The sequence below is a fragment of the Rhinopithecus roxellana genome, chromosome 17, assembly GCF_007565055.1.
Source record: "Rhinopithecus roxellana isolate Shanxi Qingling chromosome 17, ASM756505v1, whole genome shotgun sequence".
Classification (NCBI taxonomy): Eukaryota; Metazoa; Chordata; class Mammalia; order Primates; family Cercopithecidae; genus Rhinopithecus; species Rhinopithecus roxellana.
In genome coordinates this window covers 67,474,813-67,489,503 of record NC_044565.1, presented here as the reverse complement: position 1 = coordinate 67,489,503, position 14,691 = coordinate 67,474,813, and the positions used below count along the sequence as shown (strand labels likewise).

Below are 14,691 nucleotides of genomic sequence, written 5' to 3'. Positions count from 1 at the left end.
ACAGGATTCTTGGATAGATTTAAATTTTGGAGAGCAATGCTTTTATAGCCTTGTTTTAGTAGTTTTTTGTCCAATTGATTTTCAGAAAATCATTTTGTATTTGCTATACCAAGTAGAAAGAGCCTCACTTGTCAAGATACATTATTATCCATATGCATAGGAACATTTTATTGTGACTTTGATGAAGTATATAATTTATTGATTACATTCTTAGTGTATATGGTTTGTAGTGTTTTTATCAGAGACAGAAATTTTATAAAATAATTAAAATATCTAGAAATAAAAGGTTACCTATCACACTAATATTTTTCTGTATGTCAGTTTTAATGGTGAGAAACAAATTATAAAATTATAGTATTTATGGTTATTTTGGTTTGGGCTTTATGAAGTTCATCATGAATTATATTGACATTATATTGACATTACTATGCATAAGGAAAAATATTCACTCAAGCAAAAGTTGCACTTTATACATTGATTTACTAATCCAAGTGTACAGTATATAAGAAGGTAACTACTAAGTGATGCACTTTACCAAAATAATACTTTTACCAGAACCTGAGCAGTCCTTCTCTTTCTTATTTATAATTGACCCAACACACTTGTTAATTTTTTCATCATTCTGGTTCTCTGCTTTTCCACCTGTCACCCATTCCACTGACTAAGGATTGGCTCTTGACTGGTTTGGAAGAGAACACAGGAGAATCACATAGACATATATGTTCAACCCAAATTATCAGAATGTATTTGATAATTTAATACTAACATACATATATCTTTTAATATTAACCTAAATTACTTAGAATTATAAATATTGGCTGCACAGATGTTGACCTCATTGACGTTTGCTGAGATTGAGGGAGACCTGTTCTCTGGAGGAACTATACTAGGCTGTATAGTTACTTTGGAACACATGCTCTTAATTAGCATTTCCAGCATTCCTTAGAAACACTTTGATGGCAAAAAACTGAATTTCTTAGAAGAAGTAATATCCTTTGGATTTCTCATTACTGAGTTTAGTTTTCTTTTAGTCCCTAGTGATAATGTTATATAATCTTGCTCATATAGTTTTTCTTACCTCATACTCAATGTTTTTTGAGTCTTGATTCACTAGTTAATATATATTTTTGGAAGCAAGTCTAGAAGTCCCTATAATTGAAATAAGATTGTGGTCTTATATATATAATGCTAGAAAGAGTTGTTCAGTGAAGATGTGAGTATTCTATCCCTCTTTTCATTTTCTTTTTTTTTTTGTTTTTGAGACGGAGTTTCACTTGTTGCCCAGGTTGGAGTGCAATGGTGCGATCTTGGCTCACTGCAACCTCCGCCTCCCAGATTTAAGCAATTCTCTGGCCTCAGCCTCCCGAGTACCTGGGATTACAGGCACGCACCACCATGTTCGGCTAATTTTATATTTTTAGTAGAGATGGGGTGTCTCCATGTTGGTCAGGCTGGTGTCAAACTCCTGACCTCAGGTGATCCTCCCGCCTCGGCCTCCCAGAGTGCTGGGATTACAGGCGTGAGCCACCACGGCTGGCCTATCCCTCTTTTCTATTAACTTCCTTTTCTTGTGTTCAGAGTTGAATTGTCAGAGAAAACAATTATGCTACCAACATTTAAAAGTATAAATAGTGATCTGTAACATACAGTTGTGTATTGCCCTTGATAGTACACTGGAATGATTAGATTAGAATCAGTAGTCTGTGTTAAATTTTTTTTCTGATGTATTAAATCTTTTCTTTTTTTTTTTCTAGTAAATGGCTAGTTAGACTAGCAGACAATTTAGATTCTTTAGTTGTAATTGTGTTTTGTTTTGTTTTTGAGAGAGTCCTGCTCTGTCACCCAGGCTAGAATGCAGTGGCGTGATCTCCACTCACTGCAACCTCTGCTTCTTGGGTTCAAATGATTCTCGTGCCTCAGCCTCCTGAGTAACTGGGATTACAGGCATGTGCTGTCATGTCCAGCTAATTTTTTTGTAATTTTAGTAGAGACAGGGTTTTGCCACGTTGTCCAGGCTGGTCTCGAACTCCTGGTCTCAAGTGATCCGACCACCTCAGCATCCCATAGTGCTGAGATTACAAGGGCGAGCCATCGCATCCAGCTCTAATTTTGTTTTTACCTTTGTTTTTATATTAGATTTGGTATTCCTCTGTATTGACTTTGTTCTCCAAATGAAAATTTATTCTTTCTTCTTTTATTCCATCTCTTCTCTCCTGTCCTTTTTCTTCCCCTTTTCTCTCCTGTCCGCAAGTCTTCCATCCCGTGGAGTGCTCCTACTGCCGGTGTGAGAGTATGATGGGTTTCCGCTACCGATGCCAGCAGTGCCACAACTATCAGCTCTGCCAGAATTGCTTTTGGCGTGGCCATGCCGGTGGCCCTCACAGCAATCAGCACCAGATGAAAGAGCATTCATCTTGGGTAACTGCTTTGTGTTTCATCTGTGTCCCTGAATGTTAACCTGTTTTATCAGTAACAGCCCCTGGGCCAGTTTCCTCATGGATGCCTACCAAATAAGGATGTGGTGTAGTAAAATCTTAACACTAACATTTATGTCAGGGTTGCAAAAATGTGCTTCCTCACTTGATTTTAAAAGCAGAATTTTTAAAAATTCCAGGAAACAAAGACAGTACGTTTGAAATGGTCTCTTTTATTCAGTAAAATGGAATGTTGCAGTGCTGTCTTTCCAAAGTGAAAAGTGGGTTTCTTCTTATTTCAAAATTGTACAGTCCAGACGCGGTGGCTTACGCCTGTAATCCCAGCACGCTGGGAGACTGAGGCAGGCGGATCACGAGGTCAGGAGATCAAGACCATCCTGGCTAACATGGTGAAACCCTGTCTCTACTAAAAATACAAAAAAAAATTAGCCGGGTGTGGTGGCTACTTGGGAGGCTGAGGCAGGAGAATGGCGTGAACCTGAGAGGCAGAGCTTGTAGTGAGCAGAGATTGTGCCACTGCACTCCAGCCTGGATGACTGAGCGAGACTCCTTCTCAAAAAAAAAAAAAAAAATCTTAAAATTCTTTTTGCAAGCAAAATTTCCTCACATTTACAGGGTTTAAATGTTGCAAGGAAAGTTGCAGAAAAGAGTTAAGTATTTATACCTGTAAAGTTGGAAAAAACATTGTATTTTACGGCCATTGCCACATTGGTGTCTTTACCTTCAAAAGTAGTTTTTAAAATAATAATATCTTGGTGGAAGTCAACATCTGATTTTTCTGTGGTTCTTATAAATTATGTAACATGGTTATCATCAATTATTTTCCTTCCTTTCTCTCAGTTTATTTCCAGAGTTTTAAAAATGCCATATTTTCCTTCCAAAAAGTTGCTGCAGACTTTGTTTTAAAATCTTTCCCCTAGTTTTTGTTTGTTGGTTGGTTTGCTAAACGGTAGAAAAACATGTAAGGTCAGATGTATAATTCAGGATCTAGGTTCTTTAGCCTGGTTATCCTGTTGGCCTTCAAGTATTAGAAAGCTTTAATAACCAGTTTTTATTTTCCCTTTCGTTGTCTTAAAACTCAACCAAGAAAAAGCAAATAAACTCACATCAGGAATTAAAGAAAAAAACAAAACAAACTTCAACCCACATGTACACTTAACTCTTGTTCCTTCATCCTGAAATCTGTTAAAGATCCCCCCCCCTTTTTTTTACTGGATAGGTTTCTGTTATACTTAACGATAACATTTTGTTAAACTGAATATCCTATCCTGGGTCTTGTTGTGTTGTGAATTCCATTTTTTTGGTGGTGGTTGTGTTGAAGAGCCACTTCTAAAATCCTAAAAAAAAAAAAAAAAAAGGAAAAAAACACAGTAGTTTCTTTTCTTTTTCATTGAATAAAGAAAATTTACAGATTTTCAAATTTTTTTTTTTGAGACAGAGTCTTGCTCTGTCGCCCAGGCTGGAGTGCAGTGGCCGGATCTCAGCTCATTGCAAGCTCCGCCTCCCGGGTTCACGCTATTCTGCCTCAGCCTCCAGCGTAGCTGGGACTACAGGCGCCCGCTGCCTCGCCCGGCTAGTTTTTTTGTATTTTTTAGTAGAAACGGGGTTTCACCATGTTAGCCAGGATGGTCTCGATCTCCTGACCTCGTGATCCACCCGTCTCGGCCTCCCAAAGTGCTGGGATTACAGGCTTGAGCCACCGCGCCCGGCTATGTTGTTAATATTTTTTCCACTTCGTGTGTGTGTGTGTAGAGTCTAACTCTTTACACTGGGATAGTTTTTGCTGTTTAACCTTTCGTGATGACTGAGTTTGCTGATATATTTCTACTGAAAATTCTCATTCTGGATGTTGGGGCTAGGAGAATGGGGAACTTCTTATTCCCCCTGGTTTGAACTTCCTCATTTGACTAACCTATAACCCTTTTAAAAATGGGGATTTTGTATTTATTTAGAGACAAGTGACTGATACTGCTTTATGATTTGCATGTTTTCATCTACTCTTGAATTTTTTCATTGGGTTATAAGATACATACAGAAAAGTCTACAAATCACAAATGAATTCTTACATTTCTGTTTGACCCTCACAGCACTCTTGTGAACCAGATCTTATTTCCATGTGTTGTTATTATTTCAGTTTTTTTGTTTTATAAATTCTTTTATTTTTGTTAAAGTGACTTAATTTTTAAAAAAGTTTCAAGTATTGTTATCCCGCATAATTTTGAAGCTAGTATGATAAACGTGTCAGTTCTGAATTTTGATGGATGTATGCCTTGCATATGGTAGATGCATACTGGTAAGGTCTTTTAGCAGTATGTGTAGGTGTCTGGATGTAACTTCTTTTCAAAGTTAAGATTCTGTACGTGCAGAGCTCTTGCTCTTTGAGGAAGATGTGGTTGAATTTTGAGGCTGAGCAAAGAGGTTTCCAGCTAACAAAAAGATGTGCTACCAATTTAACAGTAATTTCTTTGCGATTGTCAGCTGTGTTTATACTAATATTTTGAAAAAAGTTTCTATATGCTCACACGTGAGTTTAAGTGTGTGTTTAACCAGCTAGTATATGAATTTTCATTGTAGATGTGATATGTGAGTTTTAAGTAGTACCAGGACGTTTATTTTGATTTTTGCAAAAATTTCTGTTGAATGTTTTATCTCAGTAACTATGCAGTATAATTCATTATTTTAGTCCTTGGTCTGTTTTGTTTGCCTTTGTTACAAAGAAAATGCCATATGGTACCATATCTGAGATTCATCCTGTCTGTTCATTATTTCACTCAAAATTTATTTTTTAAGCACCTACTGTGTGCTAGGTCCTGTAAGAGGTATTTGGGATACATCTATGAACAAACTAGACAGACTCCTGCCCTGTGGAGCTTAAGTTTTAATGAGTGTGAAAGAGACTGCTGGAGCTTGTTAGCGTTACTCTTTTCCTATTCTTGTTGGCACATGTCTAGACTACACTTTTCAGCCTTCATGTAGCTAAGTGGAACCAGGTGAATAGTTCTTGCCAGTAGAATGCAAACAGAATGATAGGTGTCCTTCCAGAAGAAGACAGTTAATAAATAACAGGGTGCCTTCTCTACCCTCTCTGCTATCTAGGTGTAGAGAATGTCATTACGACCCAGCGGAGCGTGAAACCATTAAGCGAAAGGAACCTGGGTCTTTGAATGATGGGTGGAGAAGAATATCCAGCAACCCACTTGACTGTGATAGGGGCATGATAAGAACTTTGTGTTAAGTCACTGAAGTTTTAGTACTAGAAGTAGATTTCTGTTAAAATCTTAAAATGTATGGCATTGTCTTAACAGTCATGTGGCACACTTGATGAGGAAACTGACAATGGAGAGGGAAAGTCAGAAACCCATGTTATATAGTGGTAACCAGTTTGGTAAATGTGTCATCTGTGATCATTTGGAAGGCACACCTCACACCCATCGGGCTGTAGGTCAAGTGTTGGAAAAGATCAGAATGTGAGACTGTTAATGGTAAGGCGACATAGGATAGAGATGAGTTCAGAAAGAATTGGCTAGTGCGCAAGCAATAAATGAAAGGGAACAGAGAAAGCTCTGACTCTTGGGGCAGTGAAAGGAAAAACAGACTGCTTCCAGACCCTAGAGAGAAAGCATAAGAGTTGAGAAAGGCTTTAAGCAACAAAGTCCTAGTAGACCTTCTCAGTTGAAAAAGGTGACTCAGTCCTGTAGCAAAGATCAGATTAAGGGTATGGGCTCTTGTTCTTGGCTGCTTATCAGAGTCCCCTTGGTTCTGCCTGCAGAGATTCTGATGTATCAGTCTGAGGTACATGAAACCCTGTACATAGACAGTTTTTAAAAGTTCACCAAATGGGCCAGGTACGGTGGCTCACTCCTGTAATCCCAGCACTTTGGGAGGCTAAGGCGGGCAGATACCTGAGGTCAGGAGTTCAAGACCAGCCTGGCCAACATGGTAAAACCCTGTCTCTACTAAAAATACAAAAAATTAGCTGGGTGTGATGGTGGGTGCCTGTAATCCCAGCTACTTGGAGGCTGAGGCAGGAGAATCGCTTGAACCCGGGAGGCAGAGATTGACGTTGCAGTGAGCCGAGATCACGCCATTACACTCCAGCCTGGGCAAAAAGAGTGAAACTCCATCTCAAAAAAAAAAAAAAAGAAAAAGAAAAAATAAAGTTCCCCAAGTGATTCTGTCATACAGCCAAAGCCAGAAGCAACTGACCTTTTTCATATGGCCTCCAGGTGGCTTCTGTTAGTTGAAAGCAGGCGGCAAAGAAATACATTAGTCTTAGGAAAGAACTTTTTGTGTGTGGTTACTGGCACATGGAATCAACTGGAAACAAATAGATCAAAGGCCTACTAAGTTTCTGAGGGAATTACATTGGCAAAGAAATTATGAGACTGAACTGAACAAGCCCTTAACTATTTGAGCTATAAAACTGCTATTAAAAAAAAAAACAAAAACAACGAAAAAAAAAAAAAACCTCTGAGAACTTGGTCTGGCAGGGTAGGTTGATGGGTTGTGAAGGTTGTGCAGCCCCTCTGGACGGTATGCCAGAGCCCACCTGGCCAAGAAGGATATTGGGTAAGGAAGAAGCTCCTGCTCTGGCTCCACCATTGTATATTGGGAGCAGGAAGGGAAGGTGCAGATATATATAATATATATAATATATATAATATATATAATATATATAATATATATAATATATATAATATATATAATATATATAATATATATAATATATATATAATATATATAATATAATATATAATATATAATATATATAATATATATTTTTTTTTTTTTTGGCGACGGAGTCTCGCTCTGTCACCCAGGCCGGAGTGCAGTGGCGTGATCTCGGCTCACTGCAAGCTCCACCTCCCGGGTTCACGCCATTCTTCTGCCTCAGCCTCCCGAGTAGCTGGGACTACAGGTGCCCGCCACCTCGCCCAGCTAATTTTTTTGTATTTTTAGTAGAGACGGGGCTTCACTGTGTTAGCTAGGATGGTCTCGATCTCCTGACCTCGTGATCCACCTACCTCAGTGTCCCAAAGTGCTGGGATTCCAGGCGTGAGCCGCCGTGCCTAACCTGGTGCAGATAGTTTTGCCTTTTTAGTTCACAGATTGCATCTTAAGGAGTTCCACATGATCTTTTTGAAGAAGACTGTGCCATATCCAGAGATCCTGGATGCACCGACTGAATTGGACTGCACGTGTTCTGCCTGGACGTGTGTGGCATGGTGGGAGGAGGCAAGTGTGCTCTGTGTATAAGAAAAGGGAACAAAGAGGTACTTGGTGATTGAAGTTTCGCTAATATCCACGGTTTCCTTTGCTTAAATTCCACTGGAGAGAACTAGTCATATAGTCCTATCTGGCCACAAGGAGGGCATGTTGTATATTATATGTTGTATATTATATATATATCACTTCTTAGCCAAGGCAGTTTGAAGCAGGTGTGCCTCTATCTTTACCCTCCACTGCCGATATACATTGACCAAATGGAATGGTCTCCAAAGGAACTGGCTGAGGCAGAAGTCCTCAGATGGAGGAGGCTGGGCACCTGCATGGGTGGAGCAGAGCCCTTCTGCCAACCTAATGGGACTCTAACATGAGCAGATTAGCAAGTGGAATCAGGAACATAGGGCTGGGGAGATTGGAGGTTGAATATGGAAGTCATATAGGCTTTGCTGAGAAAATGAGATTTGAGCACACTTAGATGTTTACCAGCAGAGATCTGGGGAAGAGCAGAGGTAGTGTTCAGTGTTCGGGCCCCAGGGTAGGGGTATACCTGTCAGTCCAGGGAAAGAAGCCAGCATGGCCAGAATGCAATGAACAGAGGAGGATTGTAGGAGACAAGGTGAAAACATTAATGTGGGCCTGTTGACCATTGTAAGGACTTTTACTCCGAGTGAAACGAGGAGTCTTTATAGGGTTTTGAATAGAAGAATAATATGATATGATTTATATTTTTAAATGATCACTCTAGATGCCATGTAAAGAGTAGACAGTAGAAAAGAAAGAGAGGAGCAGAGAGACCATTTAGGAGAAATTCTAATGATAATTAAAACAAGATATGGTAGGACAGTAGTAGTAGAGTTTGTAAAAAAGGATTGAATTACGATACGTTGTATAAATCAGCCTAATGGGTTGGATGTGGCTTGTGAGAGTGGAGGAGTCAAGGAAAAGTCCTTAGCATAGAAGGATGGAATTGCCATAGACTGAGATGGGGAAGGCTATGAATGGAGAGCGTTTAGATGTTAGGATCAAGGATGAACCTTGATTCACCCTTTGTTCTGGACATGTTGAACTTAAGTTTTATTAGATATCCGTCCGTATGGAGTTGTTGAAGTCATTGTATATGGTGAGTCTAGAGTTTAAGAGAGAAATCTGAGATAGAAGTACAAATCTCGGCATCATTGGCCTATATTTAAAATAGCCGTGAGACTGGATGATACCACTTATACCACGAAGAGAATGAGTGAAGATAGAGAAGGAAAAGGAGTAAGAACTGACCCCTGAAGCTCTTCAATATGAGGACATCTGGGAGAAGAGGAAGATCCTGCCTCCAGTGAGGTGGGATGAAAGCCAAGAGAGTGTGTGTTCTGGAAAACAAGTGAAGAATGTGTTTGGAGGAGGAGGAAGTAATCAGCTGTGTCAAATGCTGCTGACAGTCAGGTAATGAGTAAGAACTGACCCTTTGTCTAACAATGTGGAGATTGTCTGGAGAACAGTTTCTGTGGAGTGGTGGGGACAAAAACCCAGTTAAAGTTGTTTTAAGAGGGAAAGTAAGTTTAAGAAAGATGGAGACAGCTAGGATAGATAAGTCTCCTAATGAATAAATGAATATCTATTTCTGACCCAGTTTTTCTTCTGTTTTTTTTTTTTTTTTTTTTTTTTTTTTTTTTTTTTTGTTGTTGTTGTTGTTGTTGTTGTTTTTTGAGACAGGAGACCACCTCTGTTGCCCATCTGGAGTGCAGTGGCATGATCATGGATCACTACAGCCTTGACCTCCTGGGCTCAAGCAGTCCTCCCACCTCAGCCTCCTGAGTAGCTGGGACTACAGTCATGTGCCACCATTCCCAGATAATTTTTGTAGAGACAGGGTTTCGCCATTTTGCCCAGACTGGTCTCAAACTCCTGAGCTGAGCTCAAACCATCTGCCCACCTCCTCCTTCCAGAGTGCTGGGATTACAGGCATGAGCCATGGAGACCAGCCCTCCAACACCATTTCTTTCTTTCTTTTTTTTTTTTTTGAGGCGGAGTCTTGCTCTGTCACCCAGGCTGGAGTGCAGTGGCATGATTTCGGATCACTGTGACCTCCACCTCCCAGCTTCAAGCGATTCTGCTGCCTCAGCCTCCTGAGTAGCTGGGATTACAGGCGCCTGCCACCACGCCTGGCTGATTTTTGTATTTTTACTAGAGACAGGGTTTCACCATGTTGGCCAGGCTGGTCTCGAACTCCTGACCTCAGGTGATCCGCCCACCTCAGCCTCCCAAAGTGCTGGGATTACAGGCATGAGCCACTGTGCCCACCATTTCTAATAGTTCCTATTGGAATTTTAGAAGACTTATTAATTCCACTTCACTTTTCCTCCCCACAAGATGACAGCCAGGAATTAGGCAAGTGGTAGTCTGTTTGAGAAAGTGGTTTTAATTGTGGGGAAACAGTGGACTTGCCAGTAGCCCCCAAATGAAATATACTCCCACCCAACTGCTGGCATTTCCAGCAGGGAGCAGATCCTGAACATTTGTGGATCTGGTGGAGAGGAGAATGTATGCTTTCTGTGGAGTGTGCAGATCCCAAGAAAAAAGGGAAAGGAAGGGGTTGATCTAGGCATGTTCAGTTCCTTCTCTAAAACCAACCAGTCTGATTAGGGGAGGAGTGAGTGAGGGTCAGAGAGTCCCTCTACCTGGACATAAGAAAGTGGACAGTAACTAAATATTAATGTTTGTATTCAAACATGCAAGGTTATATCAGTCTTCTTCTTTGAGACACTTGACAAATATTTGAGTAACCTTGCCATCAGTACGGTGGTGTTCCAGTGACTCTTGCTGCATAATAAGCCACCCCAAAAGTTAGTGACACTAAACACCGATCATTTGATGACACCTGCAGATTTGGATGGGTGGAGGGTTGGCTTTTCTCTGCTCCATGCCATCCGGGGCCTTTGCTGGGGTGATTGAAATACTAGGGTTGGGGGATGTGGCTTGAGTGACCGGAGGGTTCTTCCCTCCCATGTCTGACTGCCCTGGGATGGGGAAGGCTGGGATCTGCCAGAGCGGACACTGGGGCCACCTATGTGTGGTATCTTAATGTGGCTTGTGCTCCTCACCCCTTGGCCGCTGTGTCTTAAGAGATAGCATCCCTATAGGAGGCATCCAGACAGCAGTTGTCCAGGAGAGCAGGGCCAAAGCACAGGCCTTTCACCCCTGGCTGTGGGAGGTGTGCAGCCTCACTTCTACTGTGTTCTGCATTATGTGAGGAGTCACTGAGGCCAGCCCAGAGTGAAGGGGAGGAGAACTGGACTCCTCTCATGGTGCTGGTGATGGTCGTGGGAAGGTCACAGTGCAAAGGAGCCTGTGTGATGGAGAAATTGTTGCAGTGATCTTCTGCCCAGTATCTGTTTGGAAATTACAGTCTGTCCCACATGGGATAAAGCCTTGTAATCAGAACAAGGGTTCCCACATAAATGGTTAATTTAGCTATAGTGATTATCATGTTTTCCTACTAAATTATACTTTTTAAAGTAAGACTTTATTAAAACAACTAACTATAATATTTACTAGGATTTTTATTACCATATTTAAATAGGTTAGTTTTTTTAAGTAAAGTATTTTGGATACATAATTGTGTGTGTGTTTTTTTTTTAAATCACTATTAAATGATCTTTACCTTAACCTTCCTTTTCCTTGATCTGGGCATACGTGCTTTTCTGATTCACTTTAAACCAAACTCCCTTCATGCCTGCCTACTTCCTTCCCTCCCTCCCAAGCTCCTATTAATTGTGTGGTAAAATATATGTAATATAAAATTTACCATCTTAGCCATTTTTAAGAGTACAGTTCAGTGGCATTAAGGACATTCACATTGTTGTGCAGCCATCACCCGCATCCATCTCCAGACCTTTTTCATTTTTCCCAACTGAAACTCTTCAACCTTTCTTTTTTTTTGAGACGGAGTCTTGCTGTGTCACCAGGCTGGAATGCAGTGGCGTGATCTCGGCTCACTGCAACCTCCACCTCCCAGGTTCAAGCAATTCTCCTGCCTCAGCCTCCCAAATAGCTGGGACTACAGACGCGTACCACTACGCCAGCTAATTTTTGTGTTTTTAGTAGAGACGGGGTTTCACCACATTTGTCAGGATGGTCTTGATCTCTTGACCTCATGATCCCCTCAGCCTACCAAGTAGCTGGGACTACAGGTGCGCACCACCACGCCAGCTAATTTTTGTGTTTTTAGTAGAGACGAGGTTTCACCATGTTGGCCAGGATGGTCTCAATCTTTTGACCTCATGATCCACCCGCCTTGGCCTCCCAAATTGCTGGAATTACAGGCATGAGCCACCATGCCCGGCCTTCAACCTTTCTTGATATGCAAGGAAGGCTCATAGCAAACATGCCTTCTTCTCTGCCTTCCATTCGGATCTCTGCTTCCTTGGTCTTCACTTTACCAAGATAGATCTGACTGATTCCCATCTAGTTACTCCCTGGCAGGAAGTCTCTCTCTCTCTGTATGGCCATTTATACAAAATACGCTTGTACCACAGATACAGTTAGTAGAGGGCCTTCATGGAGGGTAGTTATGTAACTGACTGGTGGATGGTATGGAAATTTCACCTTTTTTCCCAGCAGATGGCAGAGTCCACCTCTGAACAAAGTTACTTACCGTGTTCTTCAAAATCTTCTATAAATGAGCAAGTATTTTGGATTTCTTTAACAATCTCTGTTAAATAATATTGCTTTACTTAAAAAAATGTTAATGGACAGCTTATGAATGTGCAGCATAGTTGTTTGGGCATTAGTGATAGCAAAAGTAAGCCATTTAGGGATTCAGAGCAAATTTTCTTGTGACAGACCTGGATCAATTGAGATTGTTTACTTACCTTGGTCAGAAGCAATGTTCAGTTTCCATATGACTAGTGTCCCTCTCTTCACACCTCTTGGATTATGAAAGATAATGTGTATTCATGGGAAAAAGGCGTGGTTACTGAGCATGCTCCTGTCCAGTTTTAAATAGCCACGTGTCATAATTAAACAATTACTTTGTGCAAAGTACAAAACCAGACAGAAATTTTTTTTAACTTATAAGACAATATCCCCATTTGTGGCAAGCAAAAGCTATCTAGACATACACATGAAGAAATTAAAAGCAAAATATACAAAATCAAGTCCTTTAACCCAATGGCCAACTCTTCTCAAAGAAACTGCTGAGGCTGGGTCTGCCATGGCCCCTGCCTCTGCTTTTATCAGTCAGTGTCCTCGTTTAAGCTGTTTGGCCTCCTCTCTTGGGTGACATCAGCATTTTATCATGGTCTGTGCGTCCTGCCCCAGCCCAGCTTTCTCATAATCAGTCCTCCGCAGCTCAGCTCCCTTTAGCACTGCTGGTCCTTGGCCAGCAAGCTGCCCTCACTTTCAGCTGCTTCGCCACACATTTCTTTCACCCCACCGTCTCCATTGAAATTTGGCTGTCCTGGAAGAACTCCACTTCCCTGCAACCCTTTCAGGTGGTGGTTTATTCTCTCACATCCCATGCATATTTAGGGGTTGACATTTTTATTAGGGTGACCATGTAACATCATCTAAACCAGACCCACTTGAGAGTAAAAGGGGGCACTATTAATTATGCAGGGACAGCATGCATAAACTGTGATTATCTTGGACAAACCAGGACTTGTGCTCACTGTTTTAACTTTGTGTTTTTGCATAAAAAGTTACTACAAATTTAGCTGCTTAAAATAGTGGAAATTTATTGTCTCCGTTTTTGTGAGTCAGAAGTCCAGGCTCTCTGCCTGGTGTCACTGAGCTGAAATCAAAGTGTCAGCTGAGGCTGTAGTTATCACCTAGGGCTTAGAGGGCCTCCTGCTAGCTCCCTGTTGGCAGAATTTATTTAGTTGCAGCTGTGGTGCTGAGGTCCCCATTTTCCTGCTGGCAGCCAGCTGAGGATGAGTCTCAGCTCCCAGAGGCGGCCTGCAGTTTCTTTTCATGTGAGTCTCATAGGCAGTTTGCAACACGAACATTTGCTTTCTTCTAGGCCAACTAGAATGCATCTCTCTGATTTCCTTTCCTGCAGCCAGCCAGAGAAATACTTTTAAGGGGCTCATGTGATTAGACCAGGCCCACCCATTGTAATCTCCCTTTTGCCTTATAACTTAATGTAATCAAAGGAATGATAGCTTATCATATTTATAGGTTCCACCCACACTCAAAGGGGAAGAGATCATACAAGGACAGGGTTCGCTGAAGGTAAACAGAATTCTGCCGACACTAGTCATCCTGATTATTTTTCTACCTGCTTTCCAATTTGCTACTTCTAGACTATTACGTCTTGAATCTCTTAGTTTTTTTTTTTTTTTAAGTAATATTAGCAAACCAAATTTGGAAGAACATACAAAAGATTATACAACATGAGCAAGTGAGAATTACCCCTGAAATGCAAAAGTTGGTTTGCGTGCAGAAATCAATATAATATATACCATGCTAACAGACTAAAGAACGAAAAATAAGATCATCTCAATAAATATGAAAAAGGAATTTGACAAAACCCAACACTCTTTCACGGTTAAAAAAAATGCAATAAACTGTGAATAGAAGAGAACTTTCTCAACCTGAAAAAGGACATCTATGAAAAACCCACAGTGACTAGTCAGAGTGGCTCACACCTTTAATCCCTTCAAGAGACTCAGGGTGGAGAATCACTTGAAGCCAGGAATTAGAGACCAGCCTGAGCAACATAGTGAGACCCTATCTCTACCAAAATAATAATAATGAAAAAAAATTAGCTGGGCTTGGTGGTATACACTTGTAGTCCTACCTACTCCGGAGGCTGAGGCGGGAGGATCACTTGAGCCTGGGAGATTGAGGCTGCAGTAAGTTATGGTTGCATCACTGCACTCCAGCCTGGGTGACAGAGTGAGACCCTGTCTCTTAAAAGAAAGAAAAACCCACAGTTAGCATCATACTTAATAGTGAAAGACTGAAAGCTTTCCCCCTAAAACCAGGAAAAAGACAAGGATGTCCACTCCTGCCACTTTTATTCAGCATTATACTGAAG

The 14,691-nt window shown here is 41.0% G+C and overlaps 1 protein-coding gene across 18 annotated transcripts in view; it reads left to right on the top strand.

The window, feature by feature from the left end:
* Window positions 1–14,691, top strand: part of DTNB (dystrobrevin beta) — a 299,924-nt gene that overhangs the window by 100,813 nt on the left and 184,420 nt on the right. For all 18 annotated transcript variants that reach the window (XR_004054289.1, XR_004054290.1, XM_010383016.2 and 15 more), the window contains exon 8: window positions 2,252–2,418. Coding sequence is in view for 16 of the 18 variants with exons in the window: in XM_010383016.2 (XP_010381318.1) it covers window positions 2,252–2,418 (167 nt within the window). In the remaining 2 variants the exon portion in view is untranslated. The remainder of the gene's footprint in view (window positions 1–2,251; window positions 2,419–14,691) is intronic.